General features: G+C 51.3%; 1 protein-coding gene across 1 annotated transcript; it reads left to right on the top strand.

Moving 5' to 3' along the window:
- The first annotated feature begins 160 nt into the window (after positions 1-160).
- Positions 161-23,748, top strand: TRAP1 (TNF receptor associated protein 1). The gene is made up of 18 exons (XM_066198125.1): positions 161-254; positions 4,730-4,897; positions 5,985-6,067; positions 6,459-6,599; positions 13,664-13,735; positions 14,418-14,578; positions 15,408-15,517; positions 15,702-15,775; positions 18,021-18,176; positions 18,492-18,612; positions 18,741-18,810; positions 18,972-19,119; positions 19,617-19,802; positions 20,884-21,022; positions 21,480-21,565; positions 22,088-22,233; positions 22,592-22,664; positions 22,937-23,748. Exons 1-18 carry the CDS (start codon positions 173-175, stop codon positions 23,036-23,038), a joined length of 2,118 nt encoding a protein of 705 aa, XP_066054222.1. The 5' UTR covers positions 161-172; the 3' UTR covers positions 23,039-23,748.
- Positions 23,749-25,017: the final 1,269 nt, after the last annotated feature.

Below are 25,017 nucleotides of genomic sequence, written 5' to 3'. Positions count from 1 at the left end.
GCCGGGGGCCGTGGGGGGAGCCACGAGCGGCCCTGAGGGAACCAGCGCGCGCGGGCTCAGGGGCCGCCTGACGTCATCGCGCGCGCGTCACGCGCAGCCCGCGCGCGGGGGGACTCCGCGCGCCCCCGTCCCGTGACGTCATCAGCGGGCGCCGCGGGAGGGCAGCGCGGGCATGGCGGCGGCGCGGGGCGGGCGGTTTCTCCTGGCGGCCCTGCGGCGCTCCGGGGCCGCGCCCCGGCTGCGCCCGCCCGCAGGTGAGGGGGGGACGGGCGGCGCGAGGGGCGCGGGCGCCCGGCCCGAGGGGGCGGCCGAACTTCCGTGGCTCGGCCCGGACGGCCGCGCCTGCCCGGAGTCGCGCCCGGCCTTGTGCGTCCTCTGGAGGCGCGGAGGGTGCGCGTCCCACAGGCAGCGCCCCGTCGCTCTCGGCTGGTGCCGGCCGTGGCCGCTCGGCACAGTCGGAACGGGCGCCGGCCCGGCAGCGCGGGAACCGCGCGCACAGCGCCCGGTGAAGTGACCCGAGAACGCCCGACGCTCCTTCCAGGGCAGGGGCGAGTTTCTGTGGGCCTGCACAGGGAATAGCGCGGGCTGGTGTCGGGCAGAGCGTGCTCAGGGCAGCCAGCGGCCCCAGGGTCGTGTCCTGCCTCGTACGGGGTGTACAGCATGCTCAGATCGTGTAGCATGGTGAGGCTCATGTCCTGGCTCGGGAAGGGGTATATAACGTATTCATGTTTATGTCCTGGTTCATACAGCACCCCCAGTTCGTCTCCTGGCCTATGTGAGGTGTAAGGGCAACCAGAGGTACCTGCTGCCTCATAGAGGTTGCACAGCATACTCAGATCGTGTCCCACTGCCTGTCCCAGCTCACACCGGATACCAGCCCAGGTATCTGCAGAAAGCAGAAGGCAGCAGTGGTGCTGTTCTCTCAGCCATGTCAGTACCAGGGGACTTCACAGATGACCCTGAAGGGTTTGCATTTCCCAGGGGTGCACTTGAAGTTTCACCTCAGACAGCTGACGGGAGTGAGTGCTAAGAAAGTCCAGACTGTGAGGCCTCAGTTGTGGGATGTGCTCCCTTATCAAGGCCTTCGTGGGCTGGAAATGTGCCTGTGAGTTGCCATTAACTGAAGCCTGGTGAGGAGTGTCCTGCCTGTCTCCTGCCAGCAGCCCGTGCTGTGCTCCGTGTTTCCTTGTCTGTTGTGTGGCCCCTAATTGACAGATCTGTGTGTCTTGGTGTGGTCTGTGGCTTCCCTGCGGGTTACAAAGAGAAAATGTGACAGAGGATGTTGTGTGACAAATAGGGTCGCTTTCAGCGTCGGGTTGTCAGATTTATTGTGTCACAGGGTGCCACCTGGGTGTTTCTGGACGATCCAGCTCTTCCTCCACAGAAAGCCCCAGAGACTTGTTAGCATCCATGTCTGGGAACAAAGCTGCTGCCTCTGGTGGGTTAGATACACTCCAGCAGAGTAAAACCAGAGTTTTTTTCCTTAACCTGTCATTCAGGTCCCTCAGGGAAAAAGCAGTGAGCAGAAGCTGTGTGGGGATAAAGAGGGAGGGGCAGGAGATGTTTTTCTTTGCTGTGCTCCGGTCTGCAGGGACAGCCATCCCTTCCCTCGTCGGGCAGAGCTGGCAGTGTTTCCTCTCTGCTCTCAGGATTTCAGAGGCTGGAGCTGGTGGAGAGCTTTCCAGGAGATGTGTTGGTGTGAGTGGGTCAGTCAGGGAATCTCTTCTCCCCACATTCTCAGGGATCTGGTGCCCAGCTGGGGAGCCCTTTTGTGTAAGGAGATCTGAGCTGGGAATAATTTGCTGGAGCTCTTCCCTGCATGAGCTTCCCAGGGCTCCCAGCTGCCTGGCCTGGAGCTGGTATGGTAATTCCTGCTGACCCAAATTCTTCTCTTTTGTTTTGAGCACAAAGTGCTTTGAGCAGGGTTTCCCACCCTAAATCTCTGGCTGGTGCTGCAGTGGATTTTCCAGAAGAGGCTGTTTCCCGGGGAACTGGCTGGGGGGTCACTGAGCCTTCCTGGTGTCTGGATTGAAAGGAGCCCCTGAGGGTCCTTGTCTTTGCTGTGGGTGTGTGAGGCAGGTCTGTGGCCATGGGCACAGGATAACTTGGGATCACAAAAAAGTGGAGTTTGGGGAATAATGTGGCTTTTTCCATCTCTCACAGTGCAGGGATCGGAATAGGAAGGGGTGTGGGCTGTGGTAGATTTGATTAACTTGATTAACCACATTTGATTAACTTAATATCAAAGGACCTGATTTGCCCCAACACTTCACAGTGCTTATCTGGGGCAAGAGCCATTCCTCCTCTGTCACCTGAGCTTAGGAGTTTGTTTCTGAGGCTCATTATGAGTAGCACATAACCTGTTACCTCAGCAGGTGCTTCTCAACAGCTCTTGTGTGCTGATAATTGTGGTTTTATACCCAGAATAGCTAGGAGCCTTTTCTGCTCCCTTGCTCCAGGCAAGGACTCTGGAGAGGCGAACGGGCTGAAGATGCTGCAGCTTGTATTTAATGAGCTGTGTCTCTCCCTGGCATGGGACAGGCTGTTCATTAAGGATGATAAGACCAAACATTGCACAAATCCGACAGTAACTTCCGAATTGATGGGTGGTGATTTATTGTTGTGCTTTGGAGGTAGGGAGGCAAAAAATGTGAATACATCAACAATTATAATATAGCCAGAAATCAAATTATAAATAGCTGTGGTTTGTAGAGTCAGCTGGTGTTCATGGGCTGGCGGGTGACCTGTGTGGGGGCCTGGACATCTGATGGTAGAAGTGACTTTACGGTTTTAAGCTGCTGCTGATCTGTGTCTTTTTTGGATCCTGCAGTCAGGAAGGGAGCAAAATTCTGTCTTTTATTTCTGCTGTTTGGGAAACGTGATGTGTGTGTGCACTTACATACGATGCAGTGTCCTACAGCACCCAGCATAAAATGAGTATAAAAGATGTAAATACATAAATAAAATATATACACCCTGAGCTGCAGGCCCTTCCCCTCTGAAGCATGAGGGGCTGGACAGTGAGTGCTCTGCTGCTTTCCACGTCAGCCACCCGGGTTGTTCTCCTTGCCACTTTCCCAGAGATCCCAGCACAGGCAGTGGAATGGAAGCTCCAGAACGCGTCCTGCGATAATGCGGCAGAGCTGTTAGTGACGCAGAGAGCACAGTTATGTGTGTGGGAGGTGTTCAGATGCATTTAGAACTATTTGTGGGCTCTTTTCTTTAAGGGCAGAATGACTGGGGAGTCATTCAAGCTTCTGGCTGGAGAAGTGGATCTTGATTCAAAGCTTTCTGTGAGGAGGAGGAAGAAGAACAAGGACTGACAGCCTCCTCTGTCAGCTCTTGAGGGTGAGGTGCAGGAGACTGAAGTGCTGTTAAAGCTCAGGGGTTCATGTTCACCTGGTCTGGAGCAAGTGAGAGCCCAGCATGATGGTCTGGAGCAGCAAGCCCTGTTCTCAATGACCACACTGGCTGTAGGACCTGCTATGGGGGGCAGGAGGTTTGCAGGGCATTTGTGAAGTGAGCCTGAGCTAGAGGATGAGGGATGTCAGTGAAAAGGCTGGAATGCTGAGTTCACTTCAGGGCTGTGGCAAGGTGGAGGAAGGTTCAGGAGGGAGCTGAGCTCCCCCAGCATATCAGCTGGCCTGGAGGGCAGGGGGTGGCCGTGGAAGCTGTTTCCAGGGAGGTCACAGATGTGCTTTGGGATTCTCACCATACTAATGGGGTTTGGTTCAGTCTTTGGGTGTTTTTGTACCCAGTCATCTAAAGAAAGGACCCCTTGAAAATGTCAGCTGTAGGCTTTGCCTGCTTCCCTTCCTGGATGAAACAGCCAACAGGCACAGAGGGAGCTGTAAGGAAGATCTGAGCTTGTCACTCTTCCAGCCACTTCTGCTGCTTAGCCATGTTCTCCTGGCTCTGCCCAGGGTGTCCTGGTCCCTCCTCTGCTTCCCAGATCAGTCCAGTCTGTTTATGTTCATTGTAGGAGTGGGGGAGGCCAAGATGCTGCCTTCCCCAGGGCAGCTGCAGGGTCAGGTCTGCACCCCCTGGGATCCTGCTCTGCCACAGGCTGTTCTCCCAACAATTCAGAAATCACTCCAAGGAACAGGCTTTGGGCAGAGGTCAATAGTGCTGCAAAGGTCTTTCTGTGACCAAGTTTGGCTTTGATTCATCCCCCAACAGAGAGAAGACTGTTGGGTTCACCTGGGCATAATGAAAGGAGAATTGGGAATCCCTGACCTTAAGGGGTTTGTGCCATTTCCTGTCTGGTCTCATTTTCCCCACTGAGTTTGTGACTGGTGGCCTTGCTGCTGCTGCATGTGCTGCTTGCCTTGGACCCAGCTTTGTTGGGGGATGTAATCCCTGTGCTTGGACAGTCAAGGGCCAGATATTTATTGCCAATTTATATTTTCACAGGCAGTGGTGTGGGAGTTGTCTTCAGCTTAGCCAGGTAACAGCACTGAAAGCTGCAGACTGACAGGTTTATTCAATGGGAAAACTGCTTATCATCATCTTCTGGATGAAATTTTAATTCAGAAGAGCCAAAGTAGCAACTTGCCCTTTTACGCAGTGAAGGCAGTTCTGGAGGGGAGTGGTGGGTGTTGGATTGTGAGGGAACTGTTCAGACAGTGTAACTCCCATGGGATTACCTAGGTGGGACCCTTGAGGAGTGCTTCTGTTGGTGCTGGACTTGTGATGATGTGTACTGAAATGTCTTCACTTGTGTCTTTAGCAAAAGGAGCAGCATGTCTGCCGAGACAACTACTCCAGTGCTGGAGCCTCCAGCACAACATTCCTGCCTCCAGCATTCCTGCTGTCCGGATGTACAGCACACAAACAGCAGAGAGCAAGGAGGAAGAGCCCCTGCACACCATCATCAGCAACACAGAGAACGTGAAAGGTGAGCCTGAGCACAGTTGTCTTGTGGGGACATTCTTGGGGTGCACCTGGGTCAAGGTGTGGTGCAGCTGAGTCCTCCTCAGCAGTGCTGCTGCCTCTGGAGGAAGTGCAGGTGTTGGTCACCACATCCTTTCGATCTGTGCTGCACCATCCCCTCCCAAAACCTGGCTGTGGAGGTCAGAATGGCTTTTACTGAGAAACAAGGACATCAAGACTGCATCCATGGGCTCAGCCAGTGGTTGATGGTCATGTGTGTGTGTGGAGGCTCCACAGGCACTGGAATTGGCTGAAAACATTTCTCTGTCCCAGAAGCAAGCTGTGCCTGCCCAGGTCATTGCTGTGGATCATGGAGGTGTGATGAGAGTCCTGGTATCAGCCCTTTAGCTGGAATGAATTGCTTTGCACAGCCTCAGGGAGAGGCACTCTAAAGCAGTCTGAGCAATGAGTTACTCCAGCACAGAAATTACATCTTAACTCTGTGCCTCTGTGGTTTTCCTGGGAGGTACTTTTGAGGCTACCAGGCTGTAAAGTCCCTGGTGGAGTTGATGTGCTCTCTGCCCACACTCCAGCTTCACCCTGGACATCCCTGTGGGATGTATGTCCTTGCCAGCAAGGCACGGCAGAGGTGATGTGGCTTTTCCCTCTGGGTTTTCCAAGAGTTTTCTAATGCCTCTTGCAGGAGAAAGGAGTTCTCTAATGCCTTATGCTAAAGGCCAAGGGTGGTCTTTCAGCTGAGGAGGTTTCTCTTCCTGTGCACAGCTCCCTGCCTGCAGGGCTGGCTGTATGGATGTGTTCATCCAGCTTGGCCTTGAACACTTCCAGGGATCCAAGGGCAGCCACAGCTGCTTTGAGCACCCTGTGCCAGGACCTTAGCACCTTCACAGGGAAGAATTTTTTCCCAATATCCCATCTTACCCTACCCTCTGGCAGTGTAAAGCCATTCCCCCTTGTCCTGTCACTTCAGGCCCTTGTCCCAAATCCCTCTCCAGCTCTACTGGAGCCCCTTTAGGCACTGGAAGGGGCTCTAAGTGCTCCCTGAGCTTTCTCTTCTCCAAGCTGAACAACTCCAACCCTAACCTTATTTCCAGGTGCAGCCTCTAAACATGAGTTCCAGGCTGAAACAAAGAAACTGCTGGACATTGTTGCCCGTTCCCTGTACTCAGAGAAAGAGGTAAGACACCCACAATTTGCTGGGAGATTTTCTGTTGGCAAAGCCCTGTCTCTGTCAAGGGATACATCCAAAATGGTTGAGCTGGGAGAGTAACTGTTCAGTTCCCAGTGAGTCCTGAACTTTGATGTCAGGCTTTCTTGAATTATGTTTTCTTAAAACACCTTGAAAATTTTGAACCAATTTGTAGGTATAGCCAAGTGGCTTTGTGAGCCTTGAGCCTCTGCAGCTTCACATTGAGTTTGGACAAACTGTTCTCCTGGGGGATAATGGGGAAACCCATTTTGGGGAGCTGGGAATTAGTGGGAGCCAGTGAGCTCGCGGGGCTGCGGGAGTGCTGTGCAGGGGCAGGGCCAGGGCCAGGCTGCAAGGTCAGGCTGTGTCTGGTCCCCAGGTGTTTATCCGGGAGCTGATCTCCAACGGCAGCGACGCGCTGGAGAAGCTGCGGCACCGGCTGATGACGGAAGGGAAGGCCCTGCCAGAGCTGGAGATCCACCTGCAGACAGACAGCGCAAAGGGAACCATCACCATCCAGGTAGTTCCCTTTGGCAGCAGCAGAGTGTTACTCCCTGCTGCTCTCATCACTGGCCGTTGTCCTGTGAAGAGTCACTGGAAGGCGAGCAGCAGCACAGTCCCCAGGCCTGCCCAAAGAACGTTCTGTCCTCAGCTGGGCTCTGGTTCGGGAGGCTGTGACCTCAGGATTTGATGAGAAACCAGCAGTGTTATCTGCTCCCCACTTGTAGCCATAGGAAAATTTGCTGCTTCTTCTTTCCCTATTGGGAAGTACCTGTAGCTCTTCTCCCAGTACCCCTGCCTAGTGCACTTCCCAGGTTATGTGAGTTTCTCACTAGTGGTTAAGTTGTGAATCTGGTTTCCTCCTGACCTTTGGGGAGGTTTTCATGTACCTCCTTAAATCTGAGGTGTTACATGGTTGCTTGAAGACCTTCTCTCTCCCCTGGGTGAGAAGGGAAATGCCAGGGTAGTGAAAAGAGCTTCCCATTCCTGCCTGTCTCTATCTCTTCCTGCTCCAGGACAGGCTGAGTCCAGCTGATGCTAAGGTTCTTCCCTCAGGCAGTTGGGACTGTAGATTTGGGCAGTAGCACAGCACTTCCCTGTGCCCAGGTTTTGGTTGTCCCTGCTGGTGACAAAATGCCAATTGGGAGAGAGACATTCTGTAAGAGCAGTCACCTGTGGGCCTCAGTGTGGGGAGGGAAGTGAGCTGGGCTGTCTCTCTGTACTTTGATCTTGCTCGTGGCTCTTGTCCAGGGTGGGAGGCTGAGCCTCAGTTTTGGTGTTTCTTGGCAGAGTTCCTAATGTTAAGAAGGCAACTGGTCATTTTCCTTGTGGAGCTGTGTCAGCCATGAGTGTAGCTGTGGACATTCCTAGGAGAGCAGAGAAGGAGGAAGATGAAGCAGGCCCTGAGTGACCATGGCAGGTCTGGGGCAGATGTGGCACAGACAGAGCACACAGGCTGATATTTTTCACGTGGGACAAAAGCACAGGGGGCTGTTGGAAGCTGCACAGTTACTTTATATTTCTGTTCCTCTGAAGAGCAAGTGCTGCAGTTGCCATGGGGAACTTAGTGCTTGTCAGTGGGCAACACAATCACCGAGCAGAGAATCTCAAACCATGGTGAAGGGCTTTGCTATTCCTGTCACGCTGTTGCAGTTTTCTGACTCCTGTGTAACACCAATTGTTTGAGGAGCCCTAGCTTAGCCCCAGGCAGGGGGGGTCATTCCTGCCTCTCATCTTTCCCTTTGGAGATCGTAGTGGACATGAAGCATCTGATTCCATCAAGACATTGTTACCTCTCATGCCCTCTCCCCACCTTTGGCAGTTTGGTTGGAGAGCTGCTTGCCCACCTTGCAGGGTGCCTCTGATGCCATCCCAGTTAGATGGGTTAGGGATTGGGCTTTTTATAACCCCCTGCCTGGCTGTCAGTGCCTCTCTAATGCCATTAGATCAGTCTTAACTAGGGAGCTTTTAACTGCAGCAGTCCTGGGCTGTGGGGAGCAGCGAGAACAACGCTGCTCCAATCTCTTTAATAGCTTTGCCTTCTCCAGAGTGCCGAAAGCTCCTTACCTCCAGTCAGGGGGTTATTTATAACTTCTTGAAGAAGTAAACTGCATATAATGATTACTGTGAACAAGCATCATTCAGAACATTTTTATGCCTTTCAGGAATGCAAAGGTGAAAGAAAGCTTGCTGCAGTGACTGAGGCAGAGATGGATCTTCCCTTAGTCACTGTTTTGTTTTCTGTACCCACTAGGATCTACCAAAAAAAGAGGCAGCAGGTCCCTCATACATGACTTCTAGCAACCGTCACCCCTTTTTTATTCTTAGAAAGGTCCCATTGTCTCACTCTGACCCTTGGATCCTTCTCAGATCTTTATGCTTCTCTGTGCCTCTGGATCTGCTGAATCTCTCCCCTTCTCTTCCAAGCCTTGTAGCATCTCTTTGTGTCTCACTGAGCTGAGAAAAGGCAGGTCTGTAATGTGTGATGGCCATTACAGGGACATTGCCGGGGGATTATGTAGATCTGGTATAGGACTACACTCATCTCTGTTCAGTGACTGCAGCTCTCCTTGTTCTCTGCCAGGACTGAATTCCAGTCATAAGCACAGCAAGACTCAGAATTCTGATAGGATGTCCTCATTCAGGAATATTCCACCTAAGCATTGCAGTGTAGTGTCTGCTAAGAGGGACATGTTGACTGAATTCCACCACCTTGCTTCCTTCACTAACGTCCTGTTGTTTAAGCAAATTCTACCATTTCCTCCATCCCTTTGAAAATTGCCTCGTGTTTCTAGGACAGCTCCATCTGTAGCAGCCACAGCCTGCAAGGTCAGAGTGCTTTAGAAAATCCATTTGAAAATGTGAGGGGTGTGTTTCCAGTGAGAACAGCTCTGCAGAGCTCTGCAGTTGTGCGTGCTGAAGCTTTACCAACGTGGTTTTGGACCCTTTGAGGTGGGAGCAGAGAGCCTCTTACAGACCCCAAGGCTCTGTGAGCACAGAGCTCACCTTCAGCACCTGCACCAGGTGACAGGCACTTGGCTGTGCTGTGCTGGTGTTGGAGCTGTGCAGTTCTGCCGTGCTGCTGTGCCTGGTGGTGATGTGTGAGCTCGGGGATGCAGCCCTGCTCCTTGCTGGTGCTTAATTTAGGACTAGGACAGTTTAGAGGAAATGGTTTGAAATGTTTACAGAGCTGATGGCTGCTTCTGCTGGGGGAGGGAGTGTGCTTGCTGTTCTAGCAGGGGAAAGCAGCGGAGCTGCTGCCAGAGCTTGGGCTGCTCAGTTCCCTTTGTTGGGCTTTCATTCCTCTGTTGCCGTCATCCAAAATCAGTGTCTGTGAAGCCACAAAATCACCAGTTTGCTGTGTTTGGGAGGAGTTAAAATGACTGCAAACACCACTCCTCCCTGCAACAGCTCCCTGTATCGCTGAGCAGATCTGTCCTGCCTCACCAAACAGCCTGTAACAAGGACTGGGCTGTGCTGGGGCTCCAGTAAGGACTGGGCTGTTTGGGCTGTAGGAGTCAGTGCAGATGCACCCTTGTGTCCCACAAAGCTTGGGGCAGGTGGGGAGCAGGTCCCCCTCCCCTGTGGAACCAGGCTGCAGCAGAGAGGGTGACCTGCACTGCAGCATCTGTGTGTCAGCTGGACTTGAAGAAGCAGGAGATGGACAGGTGGAGATAGAGGGGTAAATCTGGCTGTACTTTAGCAAGTCTTAGGTGGAATTAAAACTACAGAAATGTGCCACAGATTGCAGGGATGGGCTACAGTTTCCAGTGGTTGCATCATCTTTAACAAGTAAAAAATATAATAAACACCTCTCAAATAACCTGTGGCCCAAGGAAGGAAATGCACAATCTTTCAGTCCTCTTCACGGCAGAATAAGAGCATATCCTGTATAAAAATGGGAAATTCAAAGTAAATGAAAGGCAGCATTTTTCTGGACAGCAGGTATTTAGACCTGGATGGGTGGAGGCCGAGCCTGTGGTTTTGCAAAGGAAAGCTCAGGCCCGCTGCTTTGGACAACTTCCATGTACTAGGCCAAGATAACCTCATGTTCGCAGGCATCAGTTTTATTCTGCTGGTTGCTGCTGCTGCAGATGTTTTAATGATTCTAAACCAGAACGTTGCTCTAGTGCAGCTGCTGTCCTGGTCTTGTGAATTGTAAGTCTTTAATCAAGGTATTTAAATAACAGTGGGCACATTTGCTAATCAGACATTTTGGGATTTTATTACCTTATCAACTGGTGAAAGCAGCATGTCTTTATATTATAGTCAGCGTTCTTCTGATGCCCCATTGAGGTTTTAAACTGAAAATAAATGTTTCAGGTGTTTGTTTTGCAACAGAGCAAAGTGAAAGACACAATAGTTCAGCCAGGTACCTCTAGCTGGGAGCATTCCTTCTGATACAGTCATGGCAGAGGCAGCAGTTAATGGCTGCTTAATGGGTTGTTAGGTGTAAGGAAGGTCTGCAGTACTTTAAATTGGACTCAGGTAATGGGCAAAGCTTAACTAATCTTACACAGCAGGTCTCTGCAAACATCCAGCACCCTCACCACAGGGTTAGAACAAAGGGCACAGAAGGCACAAAGGTGCAGGTCAGCAACAGCTTTGGTACCTTGGAGGTCTCCACACATAAAAAGATGCTAAAAACCACATTCAGCTGATGCCTCTTTGGGGTAAAAGTTACTGAGTTCAGTTCAACACTTGTGGCCACCAGCCATTCATAGTCTGAAAGTCCGCAACCTCTTGTCTTTCATAGGGGGTGGTTTGGGGGAGGAGTTTTACTCTGCACCCCAAGAAGTACCAGAGGAGAAATTCATCCAGGTGAGGAGGTGGTGGTTCTGCTGAGTAACAGCAGGTCTTCCGTAATTAACCATCAGCTAATGAAGGGTCAGCACACTGAACTCTGTGTCTTGGTCTCTCCAAGCTGTAGAGAGACATTTGGCACATGACACTCTGAGCATATCCCTCATATTTTGTAATTTGAGAAGCCCCACGTACAATTTGCTTTGTGCTGTTACAAACAGCTCTGCTGTGGCTGTGGTCAGCCTGATACAGCTTTTCTTGCAGGCTGGAGGCAGGGCTAGAACTGTGTGCAGAGGAAGAAAAGTTGTAATGCTGATGGTGGAGCAAAGGCTGGATGGGCACAGGTGTTTGCAGGGGTTGTGTGATTCCGTGGTGGTTCCCGGTGTAGATGCCCAGTGCCCGAGCAGCAGCTGGTGCAGCACAGCGCAGTCAGCGTGAGGAGGGCAGTAGAAGTTCCACCAGGTGCTTCCTTGGATTTCGTGGACCTGGAGCTGCCAGCACTTGGGTGGGCCCAGCCCGAGGTGGGCTGCTCATGGGCAGGTTCAGTTGCTTCCCATGACTGGCAGAGTTCCTGCTCTGCAGAGCTCAGCTCCCATCTCTCCTCTGCTGCCGCTTTATTCCCGTTCCCCTGAGCAGCTCTCCATGTGATGAAGGGAGCCAAAGGGCAGCTGCAGGAAATGTGGACATGGCAAGGATGGCTTGAATCATGGTGGTGTCTTCATCCTAATCCATCCAGGTGTTTTCCTGCAGTAGGGAATGTCTGCTTTGCCAGGATCTTCGCTTTCTGCTCTCCCTGTCAGCATCCTGGCTGTTCTGAGTCCTACTTTCTTTGTTCATAAGATTCACCCTCATCAAAGTAGTCTCCAGGAATTGTCATTAGGCATTCTGCAGTAAGTTTGGCAGGGCATTAGGAATCCAATAGCCAAATAAATTTATGGGGTAAGGATGTATTTTTTTTTAACATACTGGAATTTGGGAATGACATGCTGTGCTATAAATAGAAGTGGATCAGAGTTCTGTTCAGGGTCTGGCATGAAGAAAAACTGAACCAGATGCTGAAAACTGTTCTTTCTGGCTTTTTCTTCCCTGGGGGAAGGGACCATGTCAGATTCCTGAGATTTTGCCATACGCTGTTTGTTTTTCTTGGCGTTTGATCTCTCGCTGTTGAGATCTTACTGGGCATCATCCCTCTTCTCAGCCAAGTGGACTGACTGGCCTTACTGTATTTAACCAAGGGAAAGGGAGTGCTGTGCCGTGACTTGTGGGGGGGCAGGAAAATGTCTTACCCACATGGCACCTCACAGGCTGAACAGTTCAATCCTTCAGTGCAGTTAAACACTGCATTATTACATACATACTGACATTAACTTACTTTGGTAGAAATAAGCCCAGTAAATGCTCCATGGGTGGCACCTCACCTCTGAGCCACCTAGCAGCTGCCAGCTCTGTTGCAGCTGATTTTGCTGACCCTGCACACCAAATCGCACCCCTGCTAAGGCACTGGGAATGTGTGAGCCCACTCTGGATGTGGCAGCTGCCATAACCATGCCCACAAGTATTCAGGTAGAGCTGAATCCCTCATGGGAATGAGAATCACATCTCAGTTGGCTACTTTTCACCTCAGAGAGTGGCTCAGATAACATGTAACAGTGGCTTCTTGGGATGCTTGTGTCAGGTGGAGAAGCTGCTGGGATTTGGGAGGGGGAATGGCACTTTTTTCTTAGGAGTGTCATCCTGGAGGGCAGTAGCCTGCCCTTTGCTCATGTGGAAAATGTGTGTGGAGCAAGGCTGAAAACACATTGGGCAACAGAATGGGAAAGGTTTTTGTTGGGGTCCTGTGTGAGAGGGTGGCCGTTTCTAGCTGGGCTTTGCTGTTACCTTTGTTGCCTTCAATTTTTCATGCAAATTGAAGTTGCAGCCAGGTTTGAGACTTACTGCAGCCTTTTCTGGGTGGTGCTGCTGCAGGCTCTGCTGCCTGAGATGTGTGAGCTGCAGGGAGATGTTTATCTGCATGCAGCAGTGCAATTCTGGAACGACATGGAGATGTCAAGGTGCTGTGTGCCTCTGAAGCTCGGGCAGAACATCACAAAGTGTAGCTGGTGCATTGTATTTTGGCTGGGGTTAGGCTGTTCCCAGGGGAATGCAATACCCAGCTCTCCTGGACATTGACAGCTTCATACTCACATCGTGGAGCACAGGGTGAGGGGGAGAAGGGGGGAAAGGTAGAGCAGATGGAGATCAGTTCATGTGGTGTTTGCACACGAGGGTCTGCATTAACTGAGAGTTCAGGGATTGACTGCTCTGCCGCTGATTCCCGGTGTTGGTGCATCGGTTCCACATCTGCAGATTGCAAATAAGCTGCTTCTCAGCGCTCCTCATCTCCCCCTCAGACCTGTTCAGGAATGGAGGGTGTCTCTGTGCATGACATCTGGCACTGTGGCACCATGGCTGGGTTGACATCTCTTTCCTGCATTGCCATCCTGTGCTTTTTAGAGAGATCCAGCATGTCCTGGCATGGTTTTGTCTTGCCTTGAGAAATGGCCAGTCTCTGAGCTTTCCGGTGGTTTGTAGGCAGCTGTGGCTGCCCCTGGAGCTCTGTGCCCTCTGAGTCTGTGTTCCTGGCCATGGGCAGGTGGAGTCATAGCTGGAAGTTTGCTGTTGGATTTATAACTCAGAGGGGAAGGAGAGAGTGGGAGTTGGAGGCATAAGTTTCTTGGGTGCTGTTTGCTGGAGCAATGATTTCCTACTGATATTTCAGCTGCAATTGCTGTTTCTTTCCAGGACACAGGTATTGGGATGACCCAGGAGGAGCTGGTTTCTAACCTTGGTACCATCGCTCGATCAGGCTCAAAGGTAACTTGGGATGAGGACCTTTCTCCCTCCCTTAGAAAACTCTTCCCCAATAACAACCACTTTTGTTCTCCCAGTAATTTTTCGTTCTGTTTTGTCCCTTGGCCCTCAGCCCAGCTGTGAAATTACACCCCTCTTGGAAGATGAAACCTACCTGTGGGGTCTTCTGGCTTTCAGTGGTCTCTGCTGTGCTGTGGGAGGCCCAGGGAGCCCAGGCAGTGCTGAGGAGCCCTGTGTGTAGCACTGCTGCACCCACTGCCCTCACTCCAAACACCCTCCTGCCCAGCCATCCTTACAGAGGGGCACCCTCCCACTTGGCATTTACCCCATGTCCAGGGGAGCAGCAGCTCTGTCCCCACAGCAAAGTGTGGTACATGTGTACCTGATTTTTGTTTTCATCTCTGGAGGCACTATTTTAAGGGCTTTCCTGCTCCTGACTGACCGAGCTCTCACTTGTTTTCCTTTTACTGCTCTAAGCAGTGTTCCCCTTTCCCAGAGGTGCAGTCCTTGTGGAGGAACCCTTTTCCTTGGGAACCTTCCTCAGAGCACTGATGCAGGAGCATGGGGTGAGGGTGCTGGACTGCCAGGCTGCAGTGCCTGAGGAGCCCAGCTGGGGATTGATCACAACCTCCGGCAATACCTGAAGTCACTGTGTGCTGGTTTGTGTCTCCTTTGTTCCCTGCAGGCTTTCCTAGAAGCTCTGCAGAGCCAAGCTGAAGCCAGCAGTAAAATCATCGGCCAGTTTGGAGTGGGTTTCTATTCAGCCTTCATGGTGGCTGATAAAGTGGAGGTGTTCTCACAGTCAGCAGAGCCAGGCAGCCCAGGCTACCACTGGTCATCTGATGGGTGAGGCTGCAGAGTGGGGTGGCACCATGGAGGGCTGTGTCCAGACCAGGCACGGCCTGAAAGCTGTGCAAAGACAGGCCTTGTGTGTTCTTTCAGGACCTGGCTGACTGGTTTTGGTCCTGCTCAAGTTATACACAGTAACAAAGCATGGCCAAATGTGCCAGTGTGAAACTACAAGGACAAGAGTTGGTTTGTCAGAGCAGGCATGCTGTGGACAGAGTACCTGCCTCTCCTGTTCCATCCCTGCTGGCAGGCAGTCAGCTCAGGGGGCCCCACACCACAGGGACAAACTGAACTTTGGTCTGATCATCCTCTGAGGTTGGGCTCGAGGCACCCACAGAGAGTAGAGCTTGTGCAGCGCTGGGGTCTGCAGGCACATCTCCTCTGTGGGTCACAGCTGTGTGCTCATCCTTTGCTTTTTGCTTGAAGTTGCAAATATCTGTGATGGCAAAGCTGTTGGCTGCTGGACATGTTGAAATTGGAGCTTCTGAGGGTGACAAGCTCAGCATCCCCTTAAAATTTCCTCAGAATAAAGAATTTACTGTGTTATTTAAATTCTTGAGAAAACTGGGACGCTAGACTGGTTTGGATTTTCAGTAGCTAGTGTCTTTGCAGAGCAGTGTGTCCTGGGTCTGGAGTCTCTGTGGGGAAAACAGCCGCATGTTTTTGGGGGTTTCTCAGAGGCACAAGCAGCATTCAGGCATTCAAGACTTTTTTTGCCTTTTCCTGTTGGCCTTGAAGTGTTGTGTGTGCTCTTAGCTGAACTAACAATTTCTCTGTTCTATCACGGGTAAGCAAAAACTGACACAGTGTTTGTTTCTAATCCTAGTTCAGGGATGTTTGAGATTGCAGAAGCGTCTGGGGTCAGAGCTGGGACTAAGATTATTATACACCTCAAAGAAGACTGCAAAGAGTTTGCAAATGAAGACCGAGTCAAGGGTGAGTAGAGGAGGGGAATGTTTTTATCCCTGGGGCTCGGTGAAGTCTGTTGGTGCCCACAGGTGGGAGGTGAATTTACAGGTTTTTTCCTCTCCTGCAACTCCTTTCACCTGCAGTTACTGAGGAAATTCCTGCTGTGTTGTTTCCACAAAGGTGACCCTTCTGTGTCTTCTTTCCATTCCAGAGGTGGTGACAAAATACAGCAACTTCATCAGCTTCCCCCTGTACCTCAATGGGAGAAGAATTAACACGTTACAGGTGAGTTGGAGGCCACAGGCAGGTCACTCATGGAGATGAACCACTGTAATGCCCCACTGGAGACAGGAAATAGCATAAAGCTGCTGCTGTCCCTGGAAATCAGGGGAGGATTGTCCAGGATATCACAGACCTTGTAGTGATCAGTTAGTTAAAACGAAAGGAGACAATCCAGCTGAAGTCATACCTGCAACAGCTTGTTTGCATTTATTGTGGAAAATTCTTGGAGATCAGCAAGATCTGTATCTTCCCTTATCCTGAATTATTATTTCAGTGCTTTATAATGCTTATTCTGTTCAGGCCATGTGACGTGTTAGTGCTGTAGGGATTGTTCACGTTGCTGGTGTGCTGATGCCTTTCATTGCAGTTCTTTCTCTCCCTTACAGGGAATAGCCACTGCCAGAGAGTGGTTGGGGGTTTTTAGCAACTCAGCTCACAGCCTGATTTATTCCCACCTCCTGATGCTTCATGCCAGCATTTTCTGACCACTGGCATTATGCTGCAGCCAGATCCATTTTACTCAGGTGTTCTTGGCCCAATTGCAGGCATCACTTGGGAGAAATTAATTATCTTTAAAACAGAAATCTATTAATCATTTTTCTCCAGCATCTCCTCTTCTGATTGTTTAAAGCTTTCTCAGCTAAGAGAGCAGGTAGAGAGCCTGTGTGTGGCTTTTTGTTTCCTGGAATGCAGCACTCACTGCACAGACTTTCAAGACTGTACTTAAACATTTTACCATGTTAATTTATCTAAGGTTCTGTAATTGGTGTTATTAGTCACTGATTATTTATTTGGATTCCTGCATAATAGTGTTTCTGTTACAAAAGCTTTCTAGCTGTGCCCCTTAAATTACAAAAGCAGAAATAGCTCTAGACAGCTGTTTGCTCTCTCTACCTGGCAATCAATAGAACAGGCTCCCTGGAGAAGAGCAGTACTAGAGCAAGGGGTGAAATGCCCTTAATAGAGTCATGGACTTTTATCTTCTTATCAGAAATCTGTTTTCCCTTGGCTTACAGCAACAGCTTTATTCTCATTATGTTCCCATTTCATGCCTTTTCTTTATCCAGGATCTTGGCTTTGTGTGTTTCCACACACGAGCATCAGTTTGCCGCAAAGAGCCACAGTTGGTTCCCTGGTGAGGTTTCTCCTGGATGAGCTCCTGAATGCTCACAGCATGGAGCTGGGGCCTTCTCTGGTCTGACTGCCATAACTGTTAGCTACAAGTGAACCCCTGAGAATGCAGCACTTTCCCTAACACAGCTACTGTAGAACACCTTAGCTCCCAGTGAGTCCATAATCCTACCTGTGATCCTGCAAACCTTCCAGAACACTTGTGTGGGCTGGAAATGAGGGAAAGCCACCTGTGGAACAAGGCTCTGAGGCAGAGGAATCCTTAAGGATTTCAGAGCTGCCAGGGCCCTGAAACCCTTGGGCTGTTAGAGTGGGCTGCATGTTTGTGTTGTCCCCAGAAATCACTCCTGTCAGTCGTTTGGGCTTGAGTGGCAGAGAGAGGCAGTGACTGAGATAGGCTTCACCCAACTGGAAACACACACAGTTCTGCATTGAGTCCCACGTCTTTGCTAGATGCAAGACTTTCACTGTCATCCTGAAAACTGAAACATGCTGTGAGCATGGGCTGAGTGCTTCAGAAAGCACTGGGAGGTCAGAGCAGCAGCAGGTGGAAGCTAGAGCTCGTGGCTTCAGTGCATGTGTTCATGTGGGAAGCAACGCTGGAGCAGTGACCCTGCAGTGGTTCACAATGCATCTCCCAAGCTGCTGAACAAATCAGCAGAAAACAGGCAGTGCAGGTGCTGCTTCACAGGCTTTCAGCTGAGACAGTGATCTCCATCAGAGAGGTGGGTTGGTTGCAAAAGGTTCACTTAAACTTTTACGTTTCCTTTGCTTGGTGGTCAGGCCTTGAGGACTTGACCAGTACTGCCAGTCAGTTGAGCTGTGGGATCTACCCAGGATGGCCATTGGCAACTGCGAGGCAAAGGAGGTTGGCCAAATCCCTTTTGTTTTGGGCTAAACAAAGCTGCCCTATGTATGTTGCAGGGCAAGAGTTACCTCTGAGGGGTGGCCCGAGGCCAGATAAGGGGCAGTAGTTTGTTAGTCCATGATAATATGCTTGAGCCACATCTCGCTCCCAGGCTGTGCAGAGGAGTCTGTTTAAAAGGTTCTATTTCCCTGCTCCGGCATCCTGGAGGCCACAGAGATGATGGGAACTGTTCTCCCTGCTCCTCCACAGGCTCTGTGGATGCTGGACCCCAAGGACATCGGTGAGTGGCAGCACGAGGAGTTCTATCGCTTCATAGCGCAGGCTTACGACAAGCCGCGCTACGTCCTGCACTACAAGACCGACGCTCCCCTTAACATCCGCAGCATCTTCTACGTGCCCGAGCAAGTACGTGTCCTGTCCTGGGAACATGGGACATCTGCCCAGCTGCTCCAAAAGGGGAGAGTGGGAGAGCTCCTTAGGGAAAGGAGGCAGATATGACTGCAGGGAGGGATATCCAGCGTGGCATCTCTGCAGTGGACTGGGTGCTGCAGGGTAGTTGGGATAGTGAGCCACGACAGGAGCAGAGGGATGGCTCAGGTAGGTCCCTAGGGAAGAGAGCCAAGATTTCAGCTGTCGTTGGATTCAGCATTGTAGGGAAGATCAGTGTGACGTGGGCACCCTGCACAGTGCTAGTGTGACCTCCTGTCTCTTTTCTTGCAGAAGCCATCCATGTTTGACATCAGCAGGGAAATGGGTTCCAGCGTTGCCCTGTACAGCCGCAAAATCCTCATCCAAACCAAAGCTGCAGACATCCTGCCTAAGTGGCTGCGCTTCCTTAGAGGTGTGTGTGGGACCAGGAATAGCAGGTTGTGGATGATGGCTTCCACAGGGATGAGGCAAGCAAGGGCTACCCTCCTGAGCCTGACACTTGTGTTTGCATCACTGTTCAAGGGTTGCTCTGTGTTCCAGGTGTTGTGGACAGTGAGGATATACCCCTGAACCTCAGCAGGGAGCTGCTGCAGGAGAGTGCCCTGATCAGGTAAGCAAGAGTATCTCTGGACTGAGATACAAGGAAAAGATGTAAAGCCGTGTGGGAAAGGGGACAGTGGACTCACTAGAACCTTGCACAGAGAGATGTTCACCTAAAACGTCTTGTCTTGCTCTAGCAGTTGTCTTTATAAAGGCTTGTTCCTCCTGCAGGAAGCTCCGTGATGTTTTGCAGAAGAGGTTGATCAAGTTCTTCATTGACCAGAGCAAAAAGGACCCTGAGAAATATGCCAAATTCTTTGAGGAGTATGGGGTATTCATGAGAGAGGGGATTGTCACAATAGCAGAGCAGGATGTCAAGGTACTAGGAGTCTTGAAACACTGCAGCTGATGGGAAAGATTACCATGGGCTGGGATGAGGGAGACTGCTACTTCCCCATGGAACTTGCACACCCATAACTTGTGTTCCTGGGTGTACCAAGACCTATGGATTCTCTAGTGCCTAAACTTTCACTCTTTCTGACTGGTGCTGCTTCCCATTTATTTTGAGACCCTGCAGAGCGTCTGTACCCACACTGTTGTCAGCCCTCCCTTGTGCAATGTCAACTACAACAGGCAGTAAAGGGGCTTTCCCCTCCTGCTGTCTTCTGCCTAATTCCCACTTCCAGACGAGCTTGACCTACATCCTGTCTAGGTTCCTTTTCTGCCTCTGTAATATCTGGAGCAGGAAAGGAGGGATTCGGAATCCCCTGAGCCTTTTTGTAGGGCTGCCAAGCAGCACAGGAATCCTTGGGGCTGGGAGGGGTGGGGTGGAGCTCAGTGATGGGCCCTGAGCTCAGAGGAGCACGTTTCTTGCAGGAGGATATAGCCAAGCTGCTGCGTTACGAGTCGTCGGCGCTGCCCGCGGGGCAGCTGACCAGCCTGACCGACTACAGCTCGCGCATGAAGGCCGGCAGCAGGAACATCTACTACCTGTGTGCCCCCAACCGGCACCTGGCCCAGCACTCCCCTTACTTCGAGGCCATGAAGAAGAAGGACATGGAGGTGGGTGAGCAGTGGTGCCACAGTAGGGGCTGTGACCCTGAGCTGCTGCAGCAGGGGTCAGAGCTGGCTCTCAGGGCTGGCTCTCAGAGATGAGCAGGGTACTGAGGCCTGTGATGGAGCCCTGCCAGCGCGGTGCCTTTGCCTGGCCCCCTCTTACTCTGCTCAGACCGTGGCATGAGGCCAGGAGGGACCTGTGGCACACTCTTAACAACCATGTTAAAAAAAAAAAAACAACAAACATTCAGCTGTTTGGAGTATCCAAAGGAGGACCATGAGGATGGTGAAGGGCCTGGAGAAGCCATGTGAGGAGTGGCTGGAGAAAAGGAGACTGAGGGGAGACCTCACCGTGGTCTTCAACATCCTTACAAGGGGCAGCAGAGTATCAATCTCTTCACTCTCATACTAGTGGCAGGACCCAAGGGAATGGCTGGAGCTGAGTCAGGGGAGGTTTAGGTTGGATATCAAGAGTGCCTAACATCACTTTTCACTCAGAGATGTTAGGCACTGGGACAGGCTCCCCAGGGGAGTGCTCACAGCACCAAGCTTGTCTGAGTTGAAGCAGCATTTGGACAATGGCACAGGGTGGGATTGTTGGGGTGTGCTGTGCAGGGACAAGAGTTGGGATACAACGATCCTGATGGGTCCCCTACAACTCAGCACATTCTGTGATTTAGTACTTGTACAGACACCTGGTTCTTACATCTGTTTCCTACCTTTGCTGGACCCCAGAGCAGGAGCCTGGGAGCTGCTGTGCAGGGCTGTAATGGTGTTACAGTTGTCCTCTGTGGGCAGGTGGCCCTCTCAGGACTGGAGTCAGTCTGAGACTGACTGGACTGGACTGGACTCAGCTGGTTCTCGCTTCCCTGGGCAGCACGATTTATTCAGCTGCAGACCTGCCACCCGTGGTAACAAATCCCTCCAAGGGTTTGCTTTCATGTCAGACCCAGAGTAATAGTCACTGCAGGGTTGAACCTGCGCGTTTCCTGTGTGATGTTCCTGCTGTTTGGTACAGAACTGCCTTGGGAAGGAGGGAATGCTGTTACATCCCAAACGATGTGTTACTGTCCCTTTGCTGGCACAGGTGCTGTTCTGCTACGAGCAGTTTGATGAGCTGACACTCTTGCATCTCCGGGAGTTTGACAAGAAGAAGCTGATCTCTGTGGAGACAGACATTGTCGTTGATCACTATAAGGAAGAGAAGTTTGAGGAGAGCCGCCCAGGTACCGTGAGGCTTCCCTGGCCCCTCCTGCTGCACACTGTCCTGCTACCCTGAGCAACCAGTGAGGGGACACCTTCCTCCCCTGCTCTTGCAGCTCCCAAGCAAGAGCCTTCCACCCTCTCATTCTCACGGTCTGAGGCAACTTAAGAGTTTTTGCAGCTTCGTTTCATCTTACATGATCAAAGTTAAATGGAATGTCATGTGTGGAGTTGCCATGATTTTATTTCAACTCCATGCATACATCTGGTGCCCAGACAGAGGCAGACAGCCCCAAGCAAGGCATGAGCCTGCCCTCTGTGGGTATGGCACGGTCTGGGATGAGGATATGTAAGTGTGTGCTGAATGGTGCTGCACTCCTGTTCCCACAAGAGAACTGATAAATGGAGGTGTGGAAACTCAGCTCACTGTCCATTGCACACAATAGATGCATGCTCAGATGTGCCCTCTTTCCCTGCCAGCTGGAGAACGTCTGACAGAGAAGGAGGCTGAGGATCTGATGGCCTGGATGAGGAATGCCTTGGGCTCTCGAGTCACTGGAGTGAAGGTGGGTATTCTGTGTCTGGGTAACTGAGTACAGGAGATCCACAGAGGAGAAAAAAAAAAAGATAGGTTGTTGGGGATCTGCTGCCACAGATTTTTCTTTGGACCCTGTGGGAAGTCATTCTTCTCTGTGCCTCCTGTGTGTAAATGGTGTGGATGGTGGCATTTGTCATTGGATTGTCAATGTGGCAGCAGAAGAACTACATTTCAATGTGTATTGAGCAAAGCCCATACTGCAGTCAGTGCTCAGGTTACCAGAACAGGCTGGTGCCTTTTCTTGCTTGTGGACTAGAAAGGTGTATTGGCAATGAGTGCTTTGGGTCTAGCTGCAGCCCACTGCCTGTGAACAGCAGGTTCATTTGGGCCCCCATCCTTCCTGCTGGTTTAGGCAGCTCCTGTGGGATGGTAATGGATCATGTGAAGGTTTGGTGTGGATCTGTGCTGAGGAGACTCCGAGTCCTCAGACTTTCCCCACCTCTAAGACGTGCATTGCCCACGGCAGCCCTGACGGGTGCTTGTGCCGTAGGTGACCACGCGGCTGGACACGCACCCTGCCATGATCACCGTGCTGGAGATGGGCGCTGCCCGCCACTTCCTGCGCATGCAGCAGCTGGCCAAGAGCCAGGAGGAGCGAGCCCAGCTCCTGCAGCCCACCCTGGAGATCAACACGGGGTAAGGGGGGACAGCACCAGCACTAGGCCTGGGACACAGCAGCCTCTTGGGAGTGGAGGCAGAGAGGAGGCAGTGTAAGGCTGCCAGTTAGCAGAGTCCTCCCCATTAAGTGCAGTCAGTGCCACAGAGCCTTAATCTATGAGGCTGCATGGCACCTTTGACATGAGCCCCCACACACAGTGTCCAGCCTTCTGGGGACCATGGGGGTTATAGGGACAGATGGGGGAGAAGAGAGAAGCCCCCAGAACAGGAGCAAGTTGATTTTGGTGACCCATTGTGACTTAGCTGCTCATTCTGGAAATAAATTCCTCACGGTGTCCTAAATCAGCAAGTCTCAGTGTTGATCTCTCTCTTACAGGCATGCTCTGATTAAGAAGCTCAGCGAGCTGAAGGACAGTCAGCCTGATCTGGCCCAGATGTTGCTCGACCAGGTGAGAGCCAGACTGCCAGAAGCAGCACCATCCTTCCCAGAACCAGCCTGCAGACCATGCATGACAGGAAAAAGGGTGAACCATTACAGGAGGCAAGAGTCACATCCTTCTGTGGTCACTGGGTATTTCTGAGACTTGTGGTCCATGTTTTCCTAGCAGGTGGCCTAGAAGACATTCTTGATCTCAGCATGCAGGTCCTGGACAATGACATTCCCTTTCTCCCTCACACAGGTTGCTTTGGTGCTTATTTAGTGCTTTCTGCTCTTTTTCAGATTTATGAGAATGCCATGATTGCAGCAGGACTGAATGAGGATCCCAGGCCAATGGTGAACCGGCTGAACGAACTCCTCACCAGAATCCTGGAGAAGAACTGAGCCCCAAGGGACCGAAGGATGAACTCTGTGCTGATCTCTTGCCTCAGGCACAGCCACTCAGCAGCTGCTTGCAGGCAGTGTCCAGCACAGGTTCATGGACAGAGGGCAGGGACAATGCTGGGAACATCCAGCCCTCCCTGCGTGGGGAGGAGCCGCCTGTAATTATCAGATCCCACATCAACAGCTTGTTCAAAGTGCAGTGCTCTTAGTGGGGACAAATTCCCGAGGTTGTTGCTTAAATAATGTGCCCAAATTTCTGACATGAGTCTGAAGAGCCTCATTTCATACTGTTTCTAAAAATGGCCTTTCTCAGAACAGATGTTGGCAGGAAGATTCCCAATTAGGTCTGTGAATACACCCCGCCATCCACAAAATCCTTATGCACCTTTGTGCTCTGAACAAGCACTGGAAGAATTAATTAATTAGTTAAGAAACCTCCAAGTCTGACCAGGCAGAAGGAGTTTGCTGGCATGAAGACAGCTTGCTGACTTTGGCAGACACAGATACTCTTGGTAGAATGTGTCAGTGCAATCCCATGGCAGAAAAGATCACTCAGCTGCTGGATAAGCGAGTTCACCCTGGTCTTGTGGAAAAAGGAAAGTAACTGGGAGGCAGCTTTCCACTGTGTGGCTTTCTGGAGGGTCTGTGGGATAAACTGCACACCTAGCTGATCTGTATTTATGATAAATAAACAGTTCTTATTTTCCAGACATGTCCCCACTTCACTCTCCTCTTCATTTTGTTCTTTGTGTCTTCGAGCTGCTGATGTTGGTTGGTCTCTCTTCGGATGCTATGTGGTTCTTCAGGGCATCAAGCACTGTACATGGTGGCAAGAGAGCTGGAAAGACAACAGAGAGTGTAGAGGGAAAGCAGGAGAATCTGTAACTATGATAGTTTTGTCTCTGAAAATGGATGTAGCCCTTGGCTTGAATCAAGGAGCAGTGATGGCTCAGACAGAAATGCCATGCTAGATTCCCTCTGTGTGTCTGCTTTACACTAAGCAAATGGTTTATAAGAATCCTTTCTCCTGCTCAGTGGGGCTCTGAGCAGCCCTGGTATTTGTTTAGCTTATCTTTAAATTGCCAGATTTAAGATGCTGGGACTGGGTTTGGTTAACTCTTTGGGTGCTGTGCTGGACAGGACAACCTCCAGCTCTTTACACTACAGGAAGCCTGTCCGTGCACAGAGGAGTGAAAAAGACACTGAGGGGCTGGAGCATGTCCAGGGAAGGGAAGGGAGCTGGGGAGGGGGCTGAAGCACCAGAAGTGGATGAGGGAGCTGGGAAAGGGGCTCAGCCTGGAGAAAAGGAGGCTCAGGGGGAACCTTGTGGCTCTGCACAACTCTCTGACAGGAGGGGACAGCTGGGTGGGTCAGGCTCTGCTCCCAGGGAACAGGGACAGGATGAAGGAAACAGCCTCTAGTTATGCAAGGACAGGTTCAGATTGGATATTGGGAAAATTTCTTCACAGAAAGGGAGGTCAGGCAGTGGCACAGCTGCCCGGCGCAGTGGCTGAGTCACCGTATCTGGAGAGATTCAAAAGACATGTGGGTGTGGCCACTTTAATGGTTGGACTCAAGGATTTTTTTCTCCTACCCAAATGACTCTGTGATTGTAACACAGTCTGAAGCAATTAAAACCTTTGGTGATTTGTGCTGCAAGCAGCACATCAGGTGAGTGTGGTATCCTGCAAGCTGCACACCTGAAAAAGTGCCTAAAATTAGCAGTGTTGATACCATGCCTGGGCTGGATGCTGGTTTGTAACCTTTGCTGCACTGAGAAGCAGAGCGTGCTTGGAGTGAGCTGGCCATGAACTGCCTGACACATCTTTAACCTCCCCATCCTGAGAATCCTTCAGGAATCCCAGCAGCCCTTCAGGTGCTCAATTTTGCCATAAGGGATTTGTGACCAAAAGGTCCAATAAGATGTCTGTCACTGGACTGCACGCTTGTGTCCCTGTGCCCAGCAAACCTGGTGAGAG

The sequence above is a fragment of the Chamaea fasciata genome, unplaced genomic scaffold (genome assembly GCF_029207755.1).
Source record: "Chamaea fasciata isolate MVZ Bird 193981 ecotype frontalis unplaced genomic scaffold, bChaFas1.0.hap1 SCAF_16, whole genome shotgun sequence".
NCBI lineage: Eukaryota > Metazoa > Chordata > Aves > Passeriformes > Sylviidae > Chamaea > Chamaea fasciata.
Note: the sequence above shows the minus strand (reverse complement) of the source record. Positions and strands in the feature narration are given on the sequence as shown.

Bases quoted from the DNA above. Each gene is read 5' to 3' on its own strand.
- TRAP1 (XM_066198125.1), top strand. From the start codon at position 173: ATGGCGGCGGCGCGGGGCGGGCGGTTTCTCCTGGCGGCCCTGCGGCGC. The intron at 15,776-18,020 runs GTGAGTTGGAGG...GCTCCTCCACAG, and splicing joins GAAGAATTAACACGTTACAG to GCTCTGTGGATGCTGGACCC. The intron at 18,177-18,491 runs GTACGTGTCCTG...CTTTTCTTGCAG, and splicing joins TCTTCTACGTGCCCGAGCAA to AAGCCATCCATGTTTGACAT.